This window comes from Pituophis catenifer, unplaced genomic scaffold (assembly GCF_029215685.1).
Source record: "Pituophis catenifer annectens isolate HBS135680 unplaced genomic scaffold, rPitCat1.0.hap2 SCAF_4, whole genome shotgun sequence".
In the NCBI taxonomy this organism is placed as follows: Eukaryota; Metazoa; Chordata; class Lepidosauria; order Squamata; family Colubridae; genus Pituophis; species Pituophis catenifer.
The window spans coordinates 90,539,460-90,564,339 of NW_027256884.1; the positions used below are offsets into that span (position 1 = coordinate 90,539,460).

The 24,880-nt window shown below is 35.2% G+C and overlaps 1 protein-coding gene and 1 long non-coding RNA gene across 3 annotated transcripts in view; both read right to left on the minus strand.

Moving 5' to 3' along the window:
• BCL9 (BCL9 transcription coactivator) overlaps nucleotides 1-9,386 on the minus strand; it is a 34,612-nt gene extending 25,226 nt beyond the window's left edge. For both annotated transcript variants that reach the window (XR_011600342.1, XM_070942677.1), the window contains exons 1-3: nucleotides 9,249-9,386; nucleotides 6,369-6,685; nucleotides 2,419-2,608 (exon numbers count right to left, since the gene is read on the minus strand). Coding sequence is in view for 1 of the 2 variants with exons in the window: in XM_070942677.1 (XP_070798778.1) it covers nucleotides 2,419-2,608; nucleotides 6,369-6,685; nucleotides 9,249-9,301 (560 nt within the window). In the remaining variant the exon portion in view is untranslated. The remainder of the gene's footprint in view (nucleotides 1-2,418; nucleotides 2,609-6,368; nucleotides 6,686-9,248) is intronic.
• Nucleotides 9,387-9,523: 137 nt separating this feature from the next.
• Nucleotides 9,524-24,451, minus strand: LOC139316145 (uncharacterized). Its single transcript, XR_011600344.1, has 3 exons — nucleotides 24,395-24,451; nucleotides 12,823-12,901; nucleotides 9,524-9,542 (listed from the first exon to the last, which is right to left on the minus strand). It is a non-coding gene; the product is annotated as an uncharacterized lncRNA (long non-coding RNA).
• Nucleotides 24,452-24,880: the final 429 nt, after the last annotated feature.

Consider the following 24,880-nt stretch of genomic DNA (forward strand, 5'->3'; position numbering starts at 1 on the left):
AGAGCAGTAGCATTCCTAGCTTCTCCCACAACCCTTACTACACAAACAAGGTCTCCAGTCACATACAAAATAGTGCTTCTCACAAGGTTTCACAGAAAATGACTGCCACTTCTCCTACCTTGCCTAAATATAGTATGAAGGCTAATACAGCTCCAGAAACTCAAGTGAACATATCTCAGACACAGAACACATCCTTACCAATCAGTTATCAGTAATATATAATATCTGCCCTCTTGTTCACAATTAGATCATGTATAGTGATAGATTTATTGAAAGTGGATCTGACATTTGACTTGATCGCAAGTTCTAACCACCTTGACTTAACATTTGGGGAAGAAATCACAGAAGTAGAAAGTGGCCATAATTTTCCAATGCCCTGTAAAACTCATTTCACCCATATCCTATCAAACTCCTCTCTTCTCATTACAACCATAATCCTCTCCTCCTTACCAGGTTCTCTATTAATTTCTGCAGTCCCTCCCATTTCAAGTTTTCCCAAGAGTTACATGCCACTACAAATATCTCTCCAGAGAATCTCCCTCTTTTGACAATTGACCTAATCTTTAAATTTATCTATCTCTACCTAACATAATTTCCCCTGACCAATCTCTTCCATCCAGCTCTCACGCAGATTGAAGTTAGCCCCCACATTATCTCAATCAAATGATAAATCTTTGTTTTCTACTTCCACTCAGGGAGTTTTCACTCTTCCCCTCCTTTCCTCCAATCTTCCCAGCAGTCCAATGTTCTGAGCTGCAGTACTTGAACAAAACCAGGCTGACCCAGTCCTTGCCTAGTAACTCCTATTGTTTCCCTGTGTGTCTGGTACACGCCTGTCCATACTTCCTGATCCTTCCACCCTGTTTTGCCTTTGCAGTTCTTCATGTGGTTCCTTTTGCTACACCTCTAGCCTTCCTGCTGAATAGTGGTAAGAGAACTGTTATATTCCTGCCACTGTATCTGCTGCTTCTCATGCTGACTGCTAATCAATCTCTGAATGCTGGCATCTGCAGATGCAAAGATTGACTGCTTCACCTTGAGAACAACAATCATAATAACTGAAGCCTCAACTCTTGACTTTTCAATCCATGAAGGTAGGACATTCAACTGACACAACACAATTTTGGATGTGCTGGCCTTCCTCCCATTGTCTTGAGTCATTTACAGTATAGATCTTAATCAAGTCTTCTTTTCACTAATTTAATTCAATTTTCTTCAGTAATCTCCATTCTTTAGGCCTTTTTCACTTTTCCATTTGTGCTTTCATCCATCCACACATTCCTCAATCAGTCAAGTTCTACAATAATGATAATCTAAACTAATACTGCCCTTCCGTGGTAGAGTTATCAGTTTAAATCCTGCACTGGGATATAGAGGGGGATATCAAATATTTCACTATCATAAGAACAGTATTTTTAGCTTTCTTACAATAAACCTATTTCAACTCAGAGAAAAATATGTACCACACATATGATGTGATAGTTTTATAGATAATAATTACACCAGATATATTTATAACAGTAAGCTATGACTGGCTGTCACTTCTCATTAAGAACAACCTGCAAAAAGACAAATGTGGCATTATTCTACAGGACGGCAATAATCAAAATATGAAGATTATCCTATGTAAAGAAACCTGTGATGGAATGTGCACTGGGATGAGGTGTCTCAGTAGCACCAGTTTCCCAGGGAAGAGGCAGTACATTCCAGACAGAAGCCCAAATTATGAAACTGTGCAGTCCTAAACTGGATGGAGGAGGGAGGAAGAAGTTCAGGATATTCACACTCCAGAATCTCTCAGGATATAGCTATAATGTTAGAAGGTTATATCTTTACTTAGGCAATATTATGTTTGTTAGGTATAAGCAAATAAAGAATAGGATTCAATTGGATTTCATTGTCATATTTGGGGTTATGCCTGACAAAGACCTTGATAATTTTCCTGTATAGAATTTACAAAGGAGGCTTGTCATAACTATGAAGAATTCTGTGAAAAGCGACCAAAAAATGGAAAGAAATCCAGATTGCTGAAAGTAAACGAAAGGAATATAAAATTGATTTACTTGATCAAGGTTAAAATAGGTATGTTATCTTGAGTTATACTGAATGGACTTTTGCTGATCAGGTTTTGAGGATGAGATATTAAGGATTTGTTCATAGATAAGAGATAGGATATGGGAAACAGAGATCATGTGTTGTATTTTAAAATAAGCCACTAAAATTGTTTACATTTGTTGTGATGAAGGGGAAACTATAATTTATTTTTTTTGTCTTTCCCATATTATTTTTTTCTTCCTTTTCATTATCTTTCTTTTTCTTTTCTGCAATTCTATTTTTCTTTTTATTCCATTTTTACTTTAATATTTTATCGTTATAATTTTAATTTATTTATTACTATTTAAAAATGGATCCACTTACTTGTTAGCCATATCTGTTGAAAAAACATAGACCACTTTGGATGGAGTCTTCTGTATGCTTCCTGGTTCTGAAGTTGTAGTCTGACCATGGGAAGGTGTGGAAGACCGGGGAACTGAACTATTTGAAGGAACCATGGAGTGTGTTGTATGTGATGTATCTTGTGATTTTGTATGTTCAGCAGAACCAAGATCTAGGAAGAAAAAAGTGAAGAGAGTTCTATTTTGAAGAGTAGACTGTAGGTTTTAATTTCTTCAATAGCCCACTTTTAATTTAAGTAAAACAGAATTTGGGGGGAGGGAGCTGTCCTGCTTCTACAAAATAATTTATTGATGTTACTTAGTAGAAGCCTTGAAGCTAGGGAACACCCCAAGCAATATGGTATCTAGCTGAAAGCTTTGGAAGAAATAACTATTTCACAAAACTTTTGGGATAGGTAATACACAAAATGAGGTTCATGGTTCAACAAAGATAGCAGCTGCTCTTTGTAGTCTGCACCAAATAATATATATAATGAATATTACTATAATCAACAGGATTTTTTAAAGTCTAAGTACAAAAGAAATTCCTGGCTCACTGAAAAACTGAATACTGATATTGTGTAAGGAATCGACACTGTCCTAACATTCAACTATTATTAAATATTAAAGCGGGGGGAGGGGGGATTATAAAATACTGCAAAAAATTAAGTATACAACATGGTTCTTGCCTCAGGCATATAAAGTGGCAAAGTAAAGAAAATAAAGCAAATAGGTCAATGGGGAAAATACAGATTCAAAATGCAAAGTTCTAGTTTCCTTTACTGCTACTATTGGTTCCTAAAGCTGTGGGGCATTTGTGTCAACGTTTGTGTTCGTTTATTTTTATCAAATTTAGTTGTCATCCATCTCTCAATTCAGGCAAGTCTGAGCTGCTTACATCAGGATGAAACAACTTATAATAACAGTTATAAATAAATTTATAAATTATAAAAAATTACAAAAATTACATAAAAATTAAAATAAACAAAAACAAAGGTTTGGAGGAGAGAGTTGAGTTAACCTTCTCTGTTAGTGTACCAACCACCTCCAGCCAGTAGTTTCTCCTTAAGGATTCCATGCCAGTCGGTATAGCCAAGGCTTTCCTAAAGGCTAAAAGAGGAGGTGGATCTTATCTCCTGTAGCAAGATGTTCCAAAGGCAGGAGCTGTGGTAGAGAAAGCTATTCTCTTGAATTCCACAGCTGACATTCCTTGGCTAATGAAGGCCCTTTTGCCAGCGTGTGTGGGGCAGGCCAACCCCACTGGGGAAAGATGGTTCCATAGTCTTAATATGCTTATGAATAGCTGGCATTTAAGCAAATCATAGGCAGTCATTGACTTACAACCATTAATTTAGTGACCGCTACAATGGCACTGAAAAAAGTGGCTTATGACCAGTTTCAACACTTAATGACCATTGCAGCAGTCCATTCTCACATAATCAAAATTTAGGTGCTTGGCAACTGGCATGTATATATGAAAATTGCACTGTCCCTGGATCTTATGAGTACCATTTGCAACATTCCAGGCTGGCTTCCGACAAACAAAGTCAATGGGGGAAACCAGATTCATTTAACAACCACATGATTCACTTAACAACTGCAGTGATTTATTTAACAACTATGGCAAAAAAAGGGCATAAAATGGGGCAAACCTCACTTAACTGCTTTGATTAGCAATTGAAATTTTGCACCTATTTTGGTTGTAAGTTGATGAGGACCTGTGATCAATTAATATTAAAAATTCAACTCAGACATTCTAATGCATACATTAAAGAACAGCTTTCAACATTTAAAATGGCTACAAATTTAAAATGGTCAAATAAACCAAAGATAAGATTTATAAACAACGTATCAGCCCTCCCAAGTAAACCAGACAGGAAACATGACCAGATGAGGTAATTCAATTTTATTCTAAGGCTACAATAACAGAATCTTGCAAGTCTGAAATTAGAAATCTCCTGCTCTCACTTTTAACCACCTGATCCATTAAGGTGGGTCTTAAGATTGTTTTTGAGTATTAAGCAACTCCAGGGTCTCCCCTATCTTGTTTGATCATTTCCTAGGCAGTATCTCTTCCCCTGTCCATCAAGATCATTCTCATATCCATTACACAATAACAAAAAAATTAATTAGATACCTAATAGAAGATAAAAACTTCTAAAATATTAATTTAAGGTGAAACATAAGTGTTCCAAGAATAACTTACAAATTTACCATATATTCATAAAAATAATTCAGCCTTGTCTCTTTGATTCTGTACATAGTTATGCATATCTTGTCTTGGAGATTCAATGTACACTATAGTTACCAAGTCTCAAACAGGCAAAGGGGTTCAAAGCAATGCAATCTGGAGGCATCAAACTAGAAACAACTTCCCAATGTGCACTGTAGGATGTCCTGTGTAGGACTTGAGAGAACCAGGCTCAAGTCTACTATAGTAGGTTGTTGACTTTGGGCTAATCATTATTTATTTAATTTGTATGGGCATTCATCCCAGCAAATAATTCTGGGTGCAGAACAATCTTAAATAAATTAAAAAATGAATTCTCATCAGAGATACAAAAATTAAACTAGACAGCATTCAAGGAAAATATCACTATTAATGGTTGTTACATTATCACTTATCCCAATCTATACTAATACTATAGAAGGAAAAATGGGATATGTGACTTCCAAGAAGAAAAATGATTTCAATCTAACAAACATATATATTTGATATAATTAGAGAAATACCCCTGCACACATGAATACGTATTAGAAAGATATTCAATACTAGAAAGTATTGGATACTGGCCAAGCCTATTTATACTGCTATTATAGGATTTATACTGATTTTATGCTGCTATTATAGAAATGTCCCTTGCTCACACAGTTGTATAGAGTTGAGCATGGGGAGCTGGAAGCCACAGAATATCAATGAAAGAGCCAACAGAAAAAGCATGCCCAGCTCACGGCTAATTGTTAATGGGCAGTATAATTAGTCCCATCAACCGAACTCATACTGTTTAGTTACTAGGCATGCCTACCGCAAGCAGAGAAGTAGTATCTGAAGCCACTCAATATACTTTGTGCATTTGTTTCCTAAAGAACAATCCTTCATTTATAAAATCCTACCAGTTAAGCTTTCTGGAACTGGGAATTCTGAGAATATAATTTACCCAATCATAACAAAACATGTGGAAAGAAAATCTTTCCATTAGAACGTAAGGAAACAGCAGTCTAGAATGAAAGAGGACAAGCCTTTAAACATTCTGGCCTTATGCCCTTTAGGGTTTTAAAGATCAGCATCAGCACTCTAAATTGGGCTAATTGTGTGAATACAGACTGTATTTGAGGAGAGCACTAGCAAACAGGTTATACTGGGTTAAAAATAATTCCACAGAAAAGGCCACAGGATTCACACACAAACCGAACTACTACAAATTCAGCAGCAGCATTCCTGAGATAAATATAAACAGACCCTATAAAATGAATTTCTTGTAAAATATATTAGTTCTGAATTCAGTAACTGCTCCTTAGTAAATGTTTGTAAAATGAAGGTTTTCTCTTTAAACCTATGGAAGAAACATTTCTCCCTCACATATACAGAAAGATAGACCTTTTCTTTTCAGAGACAAGAGTCCTCTGGTAGGAACCCATTGAGACTCTCATGTTACTGGCCAAGGGAATATGCCTTCCATTTAAGTATATCGAAAAAGAAAAAGTCTGTTAAGAAACTTAAACATTTGTCTTGTCTTGGGGGGGGTGTACACTTTTAGGATCCTATCTATGAAACAATTCACCTTATAACTAATACATATTCCTATTAATTTGCTCTGCTTTTACAGCTCAGGGCTAGTACATTGTTAAAGCAAAGGAAGAGGATCAATAATAGAAGCTCTCAATCAAAATCAAAAGTTATCCATATTTCTGCACTTTTGCATATTAACATACCTTTGATTTCTGATTCATCACTGGGAGTTCCAGCATCTCTCTGTTCAAACGAGTCGGCTGAAATGCTCCTTTCTCTCTTTCCTTTCCCTTTTGACCCATTGCCAGCCCCATTCTTCAACCCCATGCTTCCTCCTTGTCCTGGAAGCACTTTTGGTGTATGGGCCCCACTCTTGGGATCGCATGGAGAAGGCTGGGATTGGCCTGTTGAACCCCCCTGTTTACCCTGATTGGAGAATTTAGAGTCCAGTTGCGGGTTGCCGGATGGGGACATCACTGTAGGGGGACGGACCATCACCTCCTGTTTTGACTTAGGGCTACTGGCAAGAAAAGATGAAGAGAATAATATACAATACAACACAACACATAATACACACACCAATTTACTCAGCAGTTGCTTCTAACTCAGATAGGCTAGTAAAACAATTCCATGATAAATTCCCTGATAAGCCAAAGGGTCCCTCTCGGGGAGGGAGAGGTGGTTAGTATACTGTATCATTAACCACTCTGCTACTCTCGTTTCAGGGCATCCTTTCCTGATGAAGGGGACGGCCTGTCAGGCCTGGAAGCCATCTTACGTATTGGGCCTTCAGACCTGCCACATTTACTACTGTGGCAAATTGGGAGGCGGGAATGTGTAGAGCATGGGGGGCAGATAGTCATAACAACATTCCTTTCTCAGAGGTTCAAGGACATCTTGCCCTCCACCTGGGAGGTTGGAACTGAAAGGTATTTCCAGTTGAGACGGTGCTCTGATTGGACCATATGATGGACTTGTGGGTATTGGGCAGGGACTTGAGCTTTCCTTTGGGTGAGGAAAACTCTGGAAGCTTTCAAATTCGGGTTTTCCCAGATGTGCCAATATGACATCTCTAATAAAACATTAACTTTGAGGAAATCCAAGCCTCGGAGATTTCTTTCGTTGGGGGTGTTACTTGGAACCCTGACATTTATTATATAGTGTAGAAACTCCAAGAAATTAATTCATTATATGCTTATTGTTCAGCTCCTATTTTAAAAAGTGCTTTGAGAGAGTTACTAAGCTGTTTGAGGCATTATTATTTTAGTGAGGAGAGCAAGATAGCAACCTCCCAGATCCTAGGAACCAGTCAGTCACATGAGGATGTACCTCTTTGACTTCTGTCAATAAAGACAATGGTTTCTATGTACAAAGACGTGCTTCACATTAAGATCAGCACAAAGTAAATAACAAGTACCATAAAGTTCACAAAACCACCCCTCAATTCAAACAGCTCAACCGTCAGAAAACAGCTAACTCAGAAATGATTGTTCTTAGAAAATTACATTAATTGTAAATTTCTGTCTTAAATTATTTTTAACTGATAGATGCAAATATTATATCACAGTAATAATTAAAAGATTGGATCTGCATTTCTTACTTTATATACTCTGCATGGAACTAATGTATAAATTGTTTCAAAACTACACCCAATAATCATTACATTTAATAATTTTTACAGAGAGATATTCCAGATTGGGGAAAATGTCCCTGATAATGGAAATTAGTCTGGAACACCATTTAAGTTCTCTTAAATTTTTAATTTTCATATGAGTACAATACTTTTGGAGCTATAAAATTCAGTCAGCCACTGAATACAATCCAGTGGTGAAATCTAAAATTTGATATTACCGGTTCTGTGGGCATGGCTTGGTGGTGGTGGTGGTGGTAATGTGAATGGGTGGGCGTGGCCAATTTTTTTTTAACTTTTAAAACCATTTTTTCTACAACCTCTTTGGCGAAGAGGCAGTAAAAAAATGCTTTCAAAAGGCTCTGACAATCCCAGCTGAGTTGCCTGATCGGCAGAGGCTTTTTTAAAAAGCCTCTGTCGATCAGGCAACTCAGCTGGGATCGTCAGAGGCATTTAAAAGAAAAAAAGGGTTGTTTTTTTTAAAAAATGCCTCTGACGATCCAAGCTGAGTTGCCTGATCGGCAGAGGCTTTTTAAAAAACTCAGCTTGAATCGTCAGAGGCATTTAAAAGAAAAAAGCCTTTTATGATCCCAACTGAGTTGCGCGATCATCAGAGGCTTACTTTTAAAAGCATTTTTTCAGCCGAAGAGGTTGTAGAAAAAATGCTTTTAAAAGTAAAAAAAAAAAAGCCTCTGATGACTGTGCGGCTCAGCTGGGCATGAGGGGAGGGGCAGGAATTTTTGCTACTGGTTCTCCGAACCACCCGCTTCCATCGCTACTGGATCAAGCGATCTGGTCCGAACCGGGAGCATTTCACCTCTGATACAATGTATCAATTAATTCTCAAATGTGAAATTAGAATCAGCAATAAGACAGAGAAAATTCTCTACACTCACATCTACATGGCTTTTCATTAAAAAAAAATTACTTCAGCAGAATAGGCATCATTGAACCCAATTACTTGTGGTTTATTCTTCTTCTCTTTTTAATAAATTTAGAATAAATTTCAGTCTTAAATAGACTGTGCTTTTACAAATATCTATGAATATAAATATAAATGGTATTTATTCTGCCCTCCCACTCTCCAAAAAAAGAAAAAAGAATAGAATAGCATGGAATAGAATAGAACAGAACAGGATGTCTAGCACATTGATTAGATCTATCATTTCTCCTAAAATATACCTAGCAAAAATTACACCAGAGATTCTCAATGAAGACTAAAAGAAAAATCAAGTATTATGTCTGAATAACTTTCTCCAAATGAAATTCAAAACAAAAGTAGAAAGCCCTTGAGAAGAAATGAACATAGATCTCACCATGATCCACAGAGCTCAATAAAATTTAAGAGTACTCAGTAGATAAAACAAATATTGAAATATTCAGTAATTCATATTTATTTAGCAGTTACATAGCATAATCATGTCCTATCTAAAGGCCAATGAACATTTCTTACCTCTGGGCATTTCCTGACGGGGAATTTCTCACTTTGGGGTTACTGGAATGCATTGACAGAAATCCTAAGCACACAATTACACACACTGACAGGCTCTTGTCAAGTCCTTCTGTTGCTTCTGGCTGTTGTGAAACACTTTCTGCCACGTGCTTTCCTCAGTGCCACTGGCCTACTTGTCTTTCTCCTCCGTGCTTCTCTTTTCTGCTGCACTGGACCTTTTCCTCTTGCAAATCCAGCATTCTCCAAATGAGTGACTCCTGCTTTTGTAAGGAAGTCTCTCATCTCCAGGGCAAACTACACAAACCAGTCAAAAGCAAACAGAGTAAAAAAAAAATAGTCTAGAACTATTTGAGATCAATATATGGCCATTTCTCTCATCTTTCAATTGAAAGGGAGAAATGAAAGATTTTAATCAGATCAAACATAATCACGTATTCCATCCTTAAGTGAAATGTTTATATATTTAAAAGCAACTATCAGGTGTACCCTTTTCTAACCAAAAAGGGAGTTTCTCTGCAATCAAATGTAAGTTTTTTGGAAAAAAAATACATTATATATGCCTTGTTTCATATCAACTTGAGCCTTCACAAATTTCTATATAGTCTACAATACTCATAACTATAGATTTTCAAGAGCCCTCCTGAATCAGACAACCTCTCAGCGTACTGGAACTACAGTTTCTCAAAACCCAAACAAGCAGAGTCAAAGAACTTGATGTCATGGCCAGCTCAGATTCAGTACTAACTGTGAGCAGCCAGTCCTGGCATTGCCAAACTGCTGCCTGAGCAGTTGCAGGCAGAGGAGGATGCACCATTCACTAACCAGCTGTCATTAGTCTCAGAAGATGAGGAGTCTGAGCTGCCAGCCTCTCGGAGAGCAAGATTTTGCTCTGCATGGAGGATAGCAAAGGGGTTCTGCCAGGTTCTTCTCACAAAAGGAACTTTGCCTTTCCAAATATAAGCAACACCCAGTTTGTAAGAAGAGTAGCGAGCCCAAACCCCTCCATTGGCTTTATCCAGTAATTTAGACTCTGTTGCCTCTCAACTTGAAATTTTGTGGCTGTGATTCTGGACTGGGACCGGATGATTATTCTGCTACAACATTAGGACTCTTGGACTTTGCCCAACCACTCTTGTGTCTGCTATTTTGGATTTGGCAAACTTGATGTACTTTGGGAGAACTAATTTTTCCTGTGTGTATGTGTGCACATCTGCACACACACGAAGTTTCCTTTGACACTTTATTTGCTTGAAAATCTTCTACCAAATTTTGCAATTCTCTGCATGTTTGTGAATGTACATTCTGAGACAAAATACCCAGAGTTCTAACACATGTGGAGGATTGCTTTACAAGATCAAAATTGGACCATATTACCTCAAAAGATGTACTCATTACTTTAGAAAAACGTACATGGCAAAAGAGGAAGAGAAAGGGAGAACCTGTGTAGGAACACTTCCTAATTGTTTCTTAATAATCAAAACCAGCCTTAACCATAGTACTAATTTCTCTGATATTGGTCAAATGAGTACAATGTCCATTGAAACTGCCAAGTTTAGAGTTGCAGCACCAAATGCTGTAAGCTAGTACAGAAATTTAGACACATCATGCATGATAATATTTGGGTAGATTTTGAAAGATATTGCTACTGCAGTATTGTCATTATAATTATTAAATAAATATAAGTAGTGTTTGTCCCTTCAGGTCACAGGTGTGTATATGTGTGCGTACACAAACACACACACCTACAAACACAATGATGATTTTGTGCCATAAGTCATTTTCAATTTCATATAGATTTTCTACATGATGCTTGTCCCTAACCTGTTCTTTCAGGTCTCCCAACAGTGCATATTTGCACCCAATGTAACAATTAAGTATCTGATTAAAAAATATTTATTCCAATTCCAGTTTGATGTGTTTGTACATGCAATCAAGAATCATATATCTTAAATAATATTTAGGGAGGCATGATTCATTCTTATCAAAGTACCAACTTAAAACATTTCTAAGAACATGCTAGATATCAATATTTTCTTGATGACAGTTATTCATTAATACTGATTTTTTTTATACTTTATGACACTGTATCAATATATTATTACAAGGCAGCATAGAAACATCATCTCATAATGATTGTAGTAGTTTTCAGCACATCATTCTTCCTTCTAATGCTTTTCAGTGTCTTTTCTTCATAAACCTATCCCTTATTCCCTCCATATTTGACAAAGGATCTCCATAGGGAATGTAGGCTAAGTATTAAGATTCAGCTGCTGATTGCAGTATAAAAAAATGTGAGTTACGGTCATTATATTTCTATTATTTAAGATAGTACAAGATATGTGATTTCATTTTCAGTGTACAGAAATGCCTTAAATGAAACGACATACAGATAGTTAACCCTTGCTTAACTATGGTCAGTGGGATCAGCAGCTACTTCCCTAAGCAATGTGGTTGTAAAGCAGAAGTCACATGACCACATTAAGTTGCAATGGCAGTTGTGGCAGTCCTAGTTTCCATTGTAACGTGCATTCCATGTGGTTGGCAACATCCGATAGTTATATGATCGTCATTTGCGACCTCCTGACAGTTTTTCATTTGACTCTGCTTGTTGAAAGTCAGCAGTGAAGGTCACAGTGACAATCAGGGGACAGCAGGAATATTGCAAAGGCTGCAAGTACAAGGACCTTTTGTAAGTCTCCTTGTTTACCGCTGTGGTAACTTCAAGCAGTTGCTGAACAAGTGGTTGTTGAACGAGGACTATCTGTACTGGAATTGTTCTCTTTCTTTTTCCAAGGCCAGGTATACGCTGACATCTCTTTCATTCAATATATTTGGCAAAATACATTAACGTCCACCAATGTAAGCCATGAACAACCAAGTTCACATGTGAAGGTTCAAATTAACTGATTTAATTCTAAAAGTCTATGCTGAGGAATCTTCCCAATTAATGATCAGCCCCTGGTTAGAGTTAGATAAGGATCAATGGCATTCAAGGTTCTTAATTTGCTTGTGGCTAGGTAACAAATCTAAACTAAGCCCTCTTTTCACTCTTCTCTCTGGCTCTGCAAGTCTTTCTCCTACAACTAATTAGACTAGTAAGGATTATTTAGAATTCAAAGTATAAGACTATCTAGACAAAATGGGCATATAAGGTTTTTATACTAGATATGCTCTGCCCCCATTTATAATATGCTTGATTACATTGCCACTGGAATTGGTTATGATTCAGGATACAAGACAATCAAAAACCAAAGCAGGTTATAAAGATAATGATACAGACAACAGTGACATTAGAAATGCTAACCAAAACATAATATAGGGCAGCACTTCCCATTCCCCCTGTTATTTAATGAAATACACAGTTTTCCTACCTATAAAACTAAGTCCCTACAATATAATTGTTGTTGTTGTATTCTGCCGGATTCATAGACACTGGGCTGAAGTGACACTAAAAGGAAGAATAATACTCTTGTTCAATATTCTTATTCTACTTTGACATATTTAGAGATACTAGTTGGACTTGGTGTTTTTGCCATTCTTTCAATCACTTTCCTTAGTTCTATAGGAAGCTCACCAAAACTCCAGTGTCACGACATTGTGCTGATCAACCAGGAGAAGGGTTGAGAATCCCTCTGCATATATATAAAGATTCTCTGAAATGAGACAAAAGATGCACAGTAAAATGAAAAAAAAGAGAAATAATTTCAATATAACCTTGAAAACAAACATAACAGCAGGATGCATTACTTGACAAATTATCCACCCTGCAATTAAAAAAATCCAAACAAACTTGTAGGGATGTTAAGAAAGAACAAAGAATACAGTTATCTTGTGTTCTAAAAGCAAAACATCTCTCTCAATTAAAAAAGGGAGGAATAAAAGAAAGAATGCAATAACATAAAGCATCTTTTCGACATGCATACTGAAATCCAAATTGGATTTGGATTGAGAAATTTAACAAAATTAAATTAAAACTCAAAATATTAAATAGGGATGAACTCCAAACAATGCACTCTCATTGAAGGGGAAAAAAACATTCACGCTCCAAAACGATATTATTCTCTTTATTATCTATGATGTCTTTATCACCTCAGCTTGTTCTGTTCTCGTTTTTTTTCCCCCAAAGCACTGAATACCCACTAATTTTATTTTCTAAAAATGCCTGTGGACCGGATGAAGAACCCGCAAGCATTCTTATAAATAAATACATAAATAAAATTACTCTAGATATACTTTACAGAATGCCAGCTTTTCGTTATATTTTTCTAAAATTAAAAATATTATTAGAGCCATATGGGGCCTGGAATCTGACAAATACCATATTTCCTACTTTAGTTAGGAAATCATGTAACTGGATCATCTAGTTCTGAAGCTCACATAGCTAATGTTATAGTACAAATACCTTTTAATGTTGACTGATAGTATTTGGGACTAGGCAAACAGAATGTCCATCATTTATAAATGTCTTAAATAAAATAAAAATCATCTAGCTTTTGACACTAAATACCTAGATAATTTATCCAATTACCTTACATTCTATACATATCAAACCTTTATTATGATCATAGAACCACATAAGGAAGATAAGAGTACTTCCAATTAAAAAGCAGAGAAAATTACATCCGAAGTCCAAAAAATACTATATGAAAAACCAGATCTAGTAAAAGAGAAGGTATATATAAAAACAAGAGTCTAAAAGAATCTAAAAAAGAGATAGGAGCAATGGATGTAGGAGAGCGGAGTTTAGTATGGTGAAGATTATCATATTAATTACTTTAGTATAGCAAACTAAATGTTCATTCAGTCTAGTTTATGGCACAGATCATCATCTGATGAATTTTAAGTGCCACTGTGCAGAACCTGGTAACAACTGTATTTTATGGAAAGATTAGTATATGAAAGAAATGGGGACGTATACAATTATCTTGTGTGGCTTGGGTATTTATGCAGTAATGGTGTGATGAGGCTAGTATGAATGTGTCTGTAATGCAAGTATAGGAAAAAGTCATGCTTTATTGTTTCTGTGTGTTCAGAATCAGGGGGCATTGTCTTTCCGGATAAGAATCTTCCTGTATTGGCCTTCAAGGAAAACTGAGAAGAAGGTATGGCATTGTGTCAGATTAAAGACTTTCAGGTGTTTAGGCTTTCTGTGATAAGTATGTAAAGATTGGGTTACTGACTAGATCCAATTGGTGCTTTGCGTCTGCTACAATCTGTTTAATAAGTGCTTTGGCATGATTATATCCATCCGGAGTAGAAGACTTGGAAAGAAGCCCAAGGACGATCTTTTAGATGCTACTGCCCGTTTCCATGTAAATGAAAAATAATGAAATATCTCTCATAGTGAATGCGGCAAGGCCAAGTAGGGAGAAAAATAGTCTGAGCAAATAGTTGAGTATAGTCATCCACACTCTTACCTCCATTTTTACGACTCCCATCTCTAACTGTAGAATAGCGCTAGAAACACACTTTGGGACCTGTCAGGTTGATCTTAGAAATCTGGATTGTACAAGTTCTAACGGTAAGAAATTGACAAAGCCTCATCTGGATAAAAAAGCTGTGCTATTGGCTTGGTTTTGAATAATTTGAATATAATGCAACTTTGTATTAAAAAACTTAAGGATGGCAGAAGAGTTCCTCTGGGCCTTCTCATTACTTAATGAGAGTACAGTATTGAGTAGAACTTTTTGGATCAGGGCAAATCTCTAAATGTAACCTGTTAAGAGATGTTGTAGAACTCTTTTCAGATCTTCATAGGAAAATGATAACAAGTATTACCACAACACTGAGGGATGGAGGTTATGTGATAAAGGTTAGTCTTTATTAGATAATCTCCATCCGTCAATGTTGTGGCAATATCCAATATCCTTTCCATATGAAGATCTGAAAAGAGTTCCATAAGATCATTCAGCTAAATGGATTTACTGGGTCTGTACAATCACACATTTTTATAAGGTGGAATTCCCAACTATGTTTCTGTTGAAGCTATACAAGTTGAGCATGTTTAAATAACCTTTTCAAAACTTATCATAAATGTACAAAAACCTGAGAGTTGGCCACACAAAGAGGGACACTGGGAATGTCGGGGCTTATAGGCTCACTAATTATCCCAAAATACTTTCTATATTTGCATCCACATGAATGCTTACTTATAAAATGGGATCATGTCTTATCCATAGAAACCCCAAAGGATCAACAATTCTGGACTTAAGCTGATTACATAATATACACTGAGATTTGTAAGGTTCTGTCTTGGTGGCTTTTCACAATCACAAACTACAGAGTGGATCTGCCCATGAAAGCCGTTCCATTAATGAAGCATATTAATATTGCTAGCAAGGAGAAAATTGCTACATTCTTATTTAAAGCACAATGCAGATATTTTCTACTCAGTTGGTATGGTAAACACAAAAAAGCAAACTAAATTGCAGTGATATTTTAGTTGATCGTCAGCACAGACCACAATTCAAAAAATCTAAAACAACTAAGTATGAATGATAAATTGTTTGCATTTGTGTATTCCAAACTTGAAAGTTGTTTATTTTAACTTTTTTGTTTGAAGAAACAGATTTACAGTCCCAGTTTCCCAGGTGACCCCTTGGAAAAAATAATTGCACATCCCTGTTCTAAGATAAGGTTCTCCCTCCCCCTTCAATTCCTCCCAACTGCCTATCCCACACATCCCCACACACACCTTTTGGCTGCCTTGCACAGTGCCTTGAGAGGTAGCAAGCAATCCCAGAACTGTGCAGCTCTGAGGCTGCTTGCCACACTGTGGCTTACGGGCTTTTTGGTATGCCAGAAACTGGTGTGCAATGTGAAGCAGCAGCCACTCCAGCCTGGCCCAGCAATGCAGTGTGGCATGGCGTGAAGCCCAGCTGCCCCAGGTAGCTGCAATGGTGCAAAGCCTCAGCTACCCTGGGAATCCCCAGCCACCTCTGCTTGACCCAGCAGTATGGCACAAAGCCTTCATTATCCTGTACTCCAAGGCCCCTGCTGGCCTGCAATCCGCCACCCTGGATGACCCTTACCATATTCTTGTTCCTGCTGCTGACCTTTCACAAGGTAACTACTGGCCATAGAAGGCCTTTTCTCCCTTGGCTTGTGAGGAAACTGCAGTGCCCAACTTTGGAGGAGAAAGCCTTGTGCAGCCAGCAACTACCTTGCAAAAGGCCAGGTTGGGCATGCTTGATCTGCAGTAGGAACAGAAAGACAGCAAAGGTCAGCTGGGGTGGCAGAGTGCAAGACAGCAAGGGTGGCAAAATGCATTGGCAAAAAGGGTACAGATGTGGGGGTAATAGGTGGGAGTAGTTGAAGCATTCCTGAAATGTTAAATACAGGCAGGCGGCCAAACAGCCAAATTTTGATCATATAACCATGAAGCGGCTACAATGGCTATAATTTAGGGGCAAGGCATAAGTATCATTTGTTCAGCAGTGCCATAGCTTCAAATGGTCGCTGAACGAATGGCTGTAACTCATGAACTGCCTATAACTGTTTCAACAAAGAACACTAAGTCACAATGGTTTTATTTTTTTAACTGTGAAGCAGAGTAGAGTGGTTTATAAACCACAATTTGTTACTTAGTAACTGTGTCTTATTAAAATAACAATGTGAGAACCTACTCAAATTATTTCAAAGTGAGAGATCCTGCTCAATAAAAAAGAGCCATTTTGAAACTGCAGTGTTTCCAAAGAGCTATGAAATAGAGATAATTGGAGATTTTAATTACCTAAACATTGTTGGGAGATTATCTCTACCAAACACGAGTCTTCCCAAAAGTGAAACTGTCAGCAACTTTTGTAAAAAATAATAATAATAATAATAATCACATAATTCTGGAATTCTTTTGATTTTAAGAAAGTATAGCACAGTTGAAAGTGCATCTTGGACTTCAATAATGCAAACTTTAATAGAGTGGTGATAAATAATTTTCCATGATGGAAAAGATAATGGAAAATGGAATTGAAGATGGGCAAGAGATTTTAGAACGACAGAAATGAAAAGCACAACTACAAGCAATTTGATGACGTAAAAATGTAAAATAGGAGAAAAACACAATCTGAAAAACAAAAGACACGTAAGAAGTAGAAATGGAGACAAATAGGGTTTCAGAGTCAAAAAATACTTCTGTACATAGATATGCATATAGCAGAAAGTTCTAATATCTGTGACGGGATCTTGGGAAAATATGGAATTGCATTAAGGACTTGCCAATGCAGTAGGTGGTATATAAAAGTCGCCATATTTTGAATCAACAGTCTCCCTTTAAATCTGAAGTCACCAAAGTTAGAATATTTATTTGAGTGAGCTTTGGCACCATTTGCCTCCAAACCAACTCCAGAGTAAGATCAATACAAAGATGTAATCTAAAACTGTAGCAATGATACCAGAAAGACTGAGGCTCACTAGCAATGGATATTATGAGCAAAAACATTTACAAAATATTTATTTTGTTTAAAATGAAAAGTATAATAACATCAGCTTCCTGAGTGAAATAAAGAATACTTAAGGACAACAAATGTTGTCCCAATTTTTAAAAAGGGGGAGACAAGGGGCTAGAAAGACAAATTTATAATTGGAAGAATTCTAAAAATCAGAGTAAATCACCTTCAGGAAAAAAAATTAGGTTCATTTATTATCCTTGATCACTAGTAAAACCACCAAAAGCATAAAATGTTAAATAAACTAAATGAGTTATATTATAAGATACTGCAGCAAATGCTAAAGGTACAATAAAATAAAAGGTGAGAAACAAAAAAAAAAATTAAATCATAGTCATTAAAAAATGACTTGCTGACTGTTCAAGATCTCTTTGAAGATAAAAAAAATTAAAATTAAGTAATTAAGATGTGAAGATGTAAATGTTGGATAAGAAATCTACTATAATTCCAAATACAATCTTATTCCAAAATTTGCAAATGTACATGAAAAGTTGTTTATTGTAATTTCAGTTAGTTCCACTAGTCTTACCACAATGTAATAATGCTGGAGATGCATTCAAGAGTTTCCATACCATGGATAAATTAGTACCAAAGAGGTTTATGTAACAATTATTTGTGAATCTATAGCTGAAACTTGACTGATATACCAATATTACCAATTCCCAGCTTACATTTGAATTTACCAACATAGTTCTTGTTGTTAGTGCTTGTGGGAATTTGATACACTTAATCAGCATGGCGGACAACAAAAAATAAGACAAAAGAACTGGAAGGGAACTAATTTTCAGACAGTAATATGTATAGATGCAACATATACATCAGTTTTATTTTGTATGTCATTTATACAATTTACAGAAATTGGAAAAGGAAAACGAAGACCACTATAAAATTCACCCAAGCTACATTTGACGTTATTTGACGTCAGTATTCCTATTTCCTATCTCCAACTGGAGATTCAATATTCAGACTTTTTTAAAAAATCTAATTTTTCCTGGGCACTTTAGGCTTCATGTTTTTCAGAAAGGTAACTTCTGGGGTAAACCGTTGGAAGGCCAAATTTTGAATTAATAATATGATACCAATACCAATAAATTAATATCAAAGATGAAACCATATACAACTAATCTCGTGGGAGATACTAACAAGCAAAATATTTGCTAAAGAAAATACTAACTTCGACTACTTTTGAAATTTTTAGTAAAATATTGAAACTCAATTATGAAGCATTATCAAGACATTGGAAGTTTAATCAATTTCTTTAATGAAAAAATAGAACTTTATCAATCAAGCAGTATTTTTGCAACTACTAGATTGAGCCATGTGCAGTTTTATTAATTTCTGCCACTGCCATCTAATCTGGATTTGCAGATACCTCTGGATAAGACTGTGTTTGAAGATACATATTTTCAGTTTATAAGCCTGCCCTATTTAGAAACATAAAATAAGATAGAGATAGGGAGGGAAATGACCATTTCAAGACTCTTTTAATTAATTTATTGCAGGAGAGTAGCTGCTTTTCAATCCAAAATCATGGTATTTTTCTGGCCTTAATTTAGAAATGTTCTTGCTCTTCTTTTATCATTACCAAATTATAATTATGCTAATCCTAAATATTCTACAAAGTTTGTGCAATAAAGAAGAGATCTAGTGATATGGATGGTGTATTCAGAAATATGTAAATGACATGACATATTATATACTTTTCCAGTCATGAATTCTAGAAAGACTCTGACGATATCCATATGTATACTGGGAAATTTAATCTGGTGGCTAGGAAGTTAGCTTTGAGGACTAGTGCAACAACTTCTAGTAATACTCACTACATGATGCATGAATAACAGTTGAATGCAACATCACTTACTGTAGCATGCTTTACATGCAAATCAGAATGTCTGCCCACAACTGATCTGGAACCAATAGATTCCTTAGTCTATGAATTAATCCCAACTTGATCTGAAGCCACTTCAGTCTTTTAAATATTTGAAGAGTGCCTTAGTTTATGATTCTGGTAGTAGATTGAACTTCATTTCAGAAGTTATTAAATGTTCACCATTAGAAATGGGTCAACTGAAATAGATAATACTTAGAATGAGTTACTGAAAGATGTGAACATATTTTGAGTTGATGGAGCACAAAACATCTTGAATTTGAAACATTTGAATTAAAATACCTCTCTTCAATGTTTCAAATGCTCCATTCTGTTTGGATATGAAATGTTCTGTGCTGTTCCAAACATTTCAGAAGTATCTGGAGCTAAAAACAATCCTCTTTCAAATTCTAAACATCCGTTTCAAATTCAAAACAGTGTTAAAACACTTCCAATACAATTAGAATAACCTGCTTGAAACCAGAAATATTTTAAATTTGAAACATTTGACACACTCTTGAGTGTTTAGATATAAATGAGATTTGGTATTAAAAAAAAAGTATTGGAAGCATTGTTTTGTACTTGCATCTAAATCACAATTTAAAAATTCTTTATCACATACACACACACACTTCTATAGCAAATTATATTGATACGGTGTTACAATTTTTTCATATTCTTAGAACACCTTTTCCAACCCAGAAGACTTAAAATGTGTGAGCCAAAATAACTGGTGGGTATCAAATTAAAAAAATCTGCCTTAGCATTTAAGACTATAGGGAAAAACAATTTTATGATACCATTTTCAAAAAACTGTTACACCAATCACAACACTGATAGTATAACCAATTACTACTAAGAAAGGCTTTCCAATCCTTCAGATTAATAGAACTTTCACATGTTTTTCTTCTGTTTTACAGTGTATTCCTGATACTTGTGGGTAATGCATGCTCTCCACCAGTGAACATAATATAATTCTACTAACAAAAAGACCAAAAAAATGAATAGTTCAACTATCTTTGATACTATCTAGGGATTTACAAGCTATAATGGCTAAGGAATAGGGAGCACTAGTTAAAAATCTTTTTTTGATATTTTGGAGGATATGGAGCTTAGAGACGTTTGGAGAGAAAGGAATGTATTGGAGAGTGATTTTACTTTTTTCTCAGACAGGCACCAATCTTTTTCGAGGATTGACTTTATATTAATTACAAACGATCTTTTTTCTAGGGTGAAGAGTACGAAGATATGTCCAAGAACTTTAACTGATCATAGCCCAGTTTGGGTGGAATTAGAGCAGGAGAGAGGAGAAAGGAGGTCTTGGAGGCTAAATGAGAATTTATTTAGATATGAAGACAATCTGTGTGAGCTTAAAAAACAAATGAAAGAATTTTTTATTAATAATATGAACAAAGGAACATCGATGGAGATGGTATGGGATGCGTGTAAGGCTTATATGAGAGGAACATTAATCTTTTTGAATAATAAACATAGATTAAAACAACAAAATAGACGGAAAGAGATAGAGGAGGAAATTAAAAAGAAAGAACAATTACTTATAATTAATCCAGGAGATAAAAAGGCAAAAGATATGATTAATATTTTAAGACAGCAATTTAATATGTTAATGGCGGGGCAAGTAGCAACTAGTATACAATATGCCAGACATAACACATTTTGCAATGCTAATAAACCTGGGAGATGGTTGGCTTACACGATGAGGAAAAAACAGAAATCACGTATTATAGATAAAATAGAATTTAGAGGTAAAGAGATTTATCAACAGAATTTAATAAAAAAGGCTTTTTTGGAGTTTTACACAAAACTATATGCTAAAGATGCAATTCAAAATGTTGATATTGATAGATATCTAAAGATGGAGATTCCTGAATTAACGTTGGAACAGAGAGATAGATTGAATCAGCCAATAACTTCTGAGGAAATTGTTGGAGCAATTAAACAATTAAAAATAGGTAAGGCTCCGGGAACAGATGGATTAACAGCTGTTTACTATAAACACTTACAATCCGAAATGCTAGAACCACTAAAAAACTTATTTAATAAGATACAATTAGGAGGAGGAGTACCACCCTCTTGGAAAACAGCCTTTGTTTCATTAATTCCAAAGGAGGATCGAAATTCCACTAAACCGGAGAATTTTAGGCCAATTTCACTTCTGAATACTGATTATAAGATTTTTGCTAAAATATTAGCCAATAGACTAATGCCAGTTATGCAACAAATAATTCACAGTGATCAATCAGGGTTTATAAAAGGTAGACAAATGAGATACAATGTTAGACAAATTGTAAACTTATTGGAATATTTGGAAAAAAATAACCAAGTCCCTGCAGCGTTTATATTCTTGGATGCAGAGAAGGCATTTGATCGTTTGAACTGGCAATTTTTGTTTAAGATAATAGAGAAAATGCGCTTTGGGGAATATTTTACACAATCAATTAGAGCGATATACCAGCAGCAATCAGCACAAATCATAGTTAATGGAGGTTTAACAGAGGCTTTTAAAATTGAGAAAGGAACAAGACAGGGGTGTCCTCTGTCCCCATTATTATTTATTCTGACTTTGGAGGTATTACTGAATAAGATACGTGATTCACAAAAACTGAAGGGTATTGTAATTAGACAACAAGATTATAGATTAAGAGCCTTTGCAGATGATTTGGTTATTACCTTATCTCAACCTACAGAGTCGGCTCCATACATATTGGATATAATTAATCAATATGGGAAGGTATCAGGATTTAAAGTTAATTCACATAAGACAAAGATGATAGTTAAAAATATGACTACACTTGAAAGAGACAAATTAGCAAGATTAACAGATTTTGAAATAGTTAAAAAGGTTAAATATCTAGGGGTATACATAGCAGCTTCAAATACAAAATTATACAAAAACAATTATGAGGTACTTTGGCAGAAGGTACAGAAGGATATGGAAAATTGGAAAAAATTACAGTTGTCTTTATTGGGAAGAATTGCTGCAATTAAAATGAATGTTTTACCTAGATTTTTATTTCTGTTCCAAATGATACCTGTGCTTAAGAAAGATGAAAATCTGAGAGAATGGCAGAAAGGTGTTAATACTTTTATTTGGGCAGGGAAAAAACCCAGAATAAAAATGAAAATTATACAAGATACACGTGAAAGAGGGGGTCTTAAAATGCCTAATTTAAGATTATATTATGAAGCAGCGGTTTTATCACAAATCAGTGATTGGTTTAATTTAACTGAGAGGAGAATTTTGAATTTAGAAGGTTATGATTTGTTATATGGATGGCATGCTTATTTGTTATATGACAAAAAAGTGGATAAAGTATTTAAGGTTCACATATTAAGAAATGCTTTGTTAAGGGTTTGGAAAAAATATCAATATAAGTTAAATTATAAGATACCTTTATGGGCAAATCCTAGACATGCAATAGAAAATATAAGTATAGAACAAAAACAGGAGGTGATTACTTATAAAGAGCTTCTTATTATGGAAAGGGGGGCAATGTATTTGAAATCTTTAGATACACTGAGAGAAGAAGGTATAATTTATACATGGTTTCAGTATGGTCAACTTCAAGCTAGATGGAAGGAAGATCAAAAAACTGGCTTTGTGCAAAATGAGGAGAATTTGGTAAAACAAATTAGAGATCAAAAACAAATGCATATTAAAAGGTTGTATAATGCTTTATTGGAAATAGATTCTGAGACAGAATTGGTTAAAGACTGTATGATTAAATGGGCACAAAATTTTCAAGAGCCAGTAATGATGGAAACTTGGGAAAAGATTTGGATTAGAAATGTGAAGTTTACACAAGCACAAAATTTAAGAGAAAACTTTTATAAAATGTTTTATAGATGGCATTTAGATCCTAAAAAATTATCATGTATGTATTCTAATGTGCAAGCTAAATGTTGGAGATGTGACTGTGATGATGCAACTTATTATCATATATGGTGGACTTGTAGAAAAATCAAAGCATTTTGGATAAAGATTTGGTGGGTGATGCAGAATATTCTTAAAAAGAGACTGAAATTTACTCCACAGTTGTTCTTATTGGGTATAACTACGGACTGTACAGTTGCAGAGACTAAATTGATTTTGAACTTGATAACAGCAGCAAGATTGTTGGTAGCACAATACTGGAAGAAGGACTTTTTGCCTACTATTGGTGAATGGATACTGAAAGTAACTAATTTAGCTGAAATGTCTAAAATTTCAGCATATCTGAAGGATCACACACAAGAAAGGTACATACAGGACTGGAGAAGATGGATTGATTATATACAAAATAAGTATCAGACCAAAAAATATCAAATAGCTTATGAATGATTTTTTTTATTTGTATAAGCGTTATATAAGTGACATTAGAAGTATTATGTTTAAGAAATGGGATTTTATATATGGGGGGTTAAGAATTTTTTTTTTTAGGGATGTTAGTTTAATGATTGGTTATGCAATTTAGATTATTGTTAGAGATCAATAGAAATACCTTGTGTTCTGCTCTGGGAAGTCGGGGAGGGGGCGGGGGGGTTGTGGGGGGTGATGGGGGGTTGTGGGGAAAATATGTTTGTTTTTTAAAACTTTTTCAATAAAAAAAAAAAAAAAAAAAAAATCATTCAGTGACTTTGAGCCAGTTATTCTCTGTCAACTCAAGGTATCTCACGAAGTAAATGGAAAAACAGGGTGAGGAAAAACTATGTATACCTGCTTGAGCAACTAATGAAAGATGAATTATCAATCTATAGATAATATTGACATACTACTCATAACGTTAAACATGCTAATGAACAGTATATTTAAAAACAAAAAAAAGTGCTCTTACCATGATCAGAGTATTAGACAAGTTACAGCATCAGTTCTGGATTTCTTTGGATAGTTCATCTGACAAACTCCAGAATTCAGTAGTCTATGAGGAAAAAGATGGACCAATGTAGGGGATTTTGTTTGGTTTGTTGGTTGTTTACAAGTCTAGGAACAACGGATACAAAGTCTTCTGAAGCAACATACTTTGCTTGTTGTTTTATGTTTAGAAATGTTTTATTAAGATCAATTTGAACAGATTAAGAAAAGTAAGTAAGATTAGTTTTTCACATGTACGAAAAGAAATGGATTTTTCCTTCATAACAAATTTGAATAATTAAAAGCAGCAAGCATATTTAATTTCTAGCTAACATATATCTCAGCTGCCTTACAAAACAATATGTATATTTCTAGACCTATTTTTAAAAGAAATTACTTTGAAGCTAGAAATTTCTGAACAACTAAAGTTCAGAATCACACTGACTTCAGAGATATATAAAGTATTCTA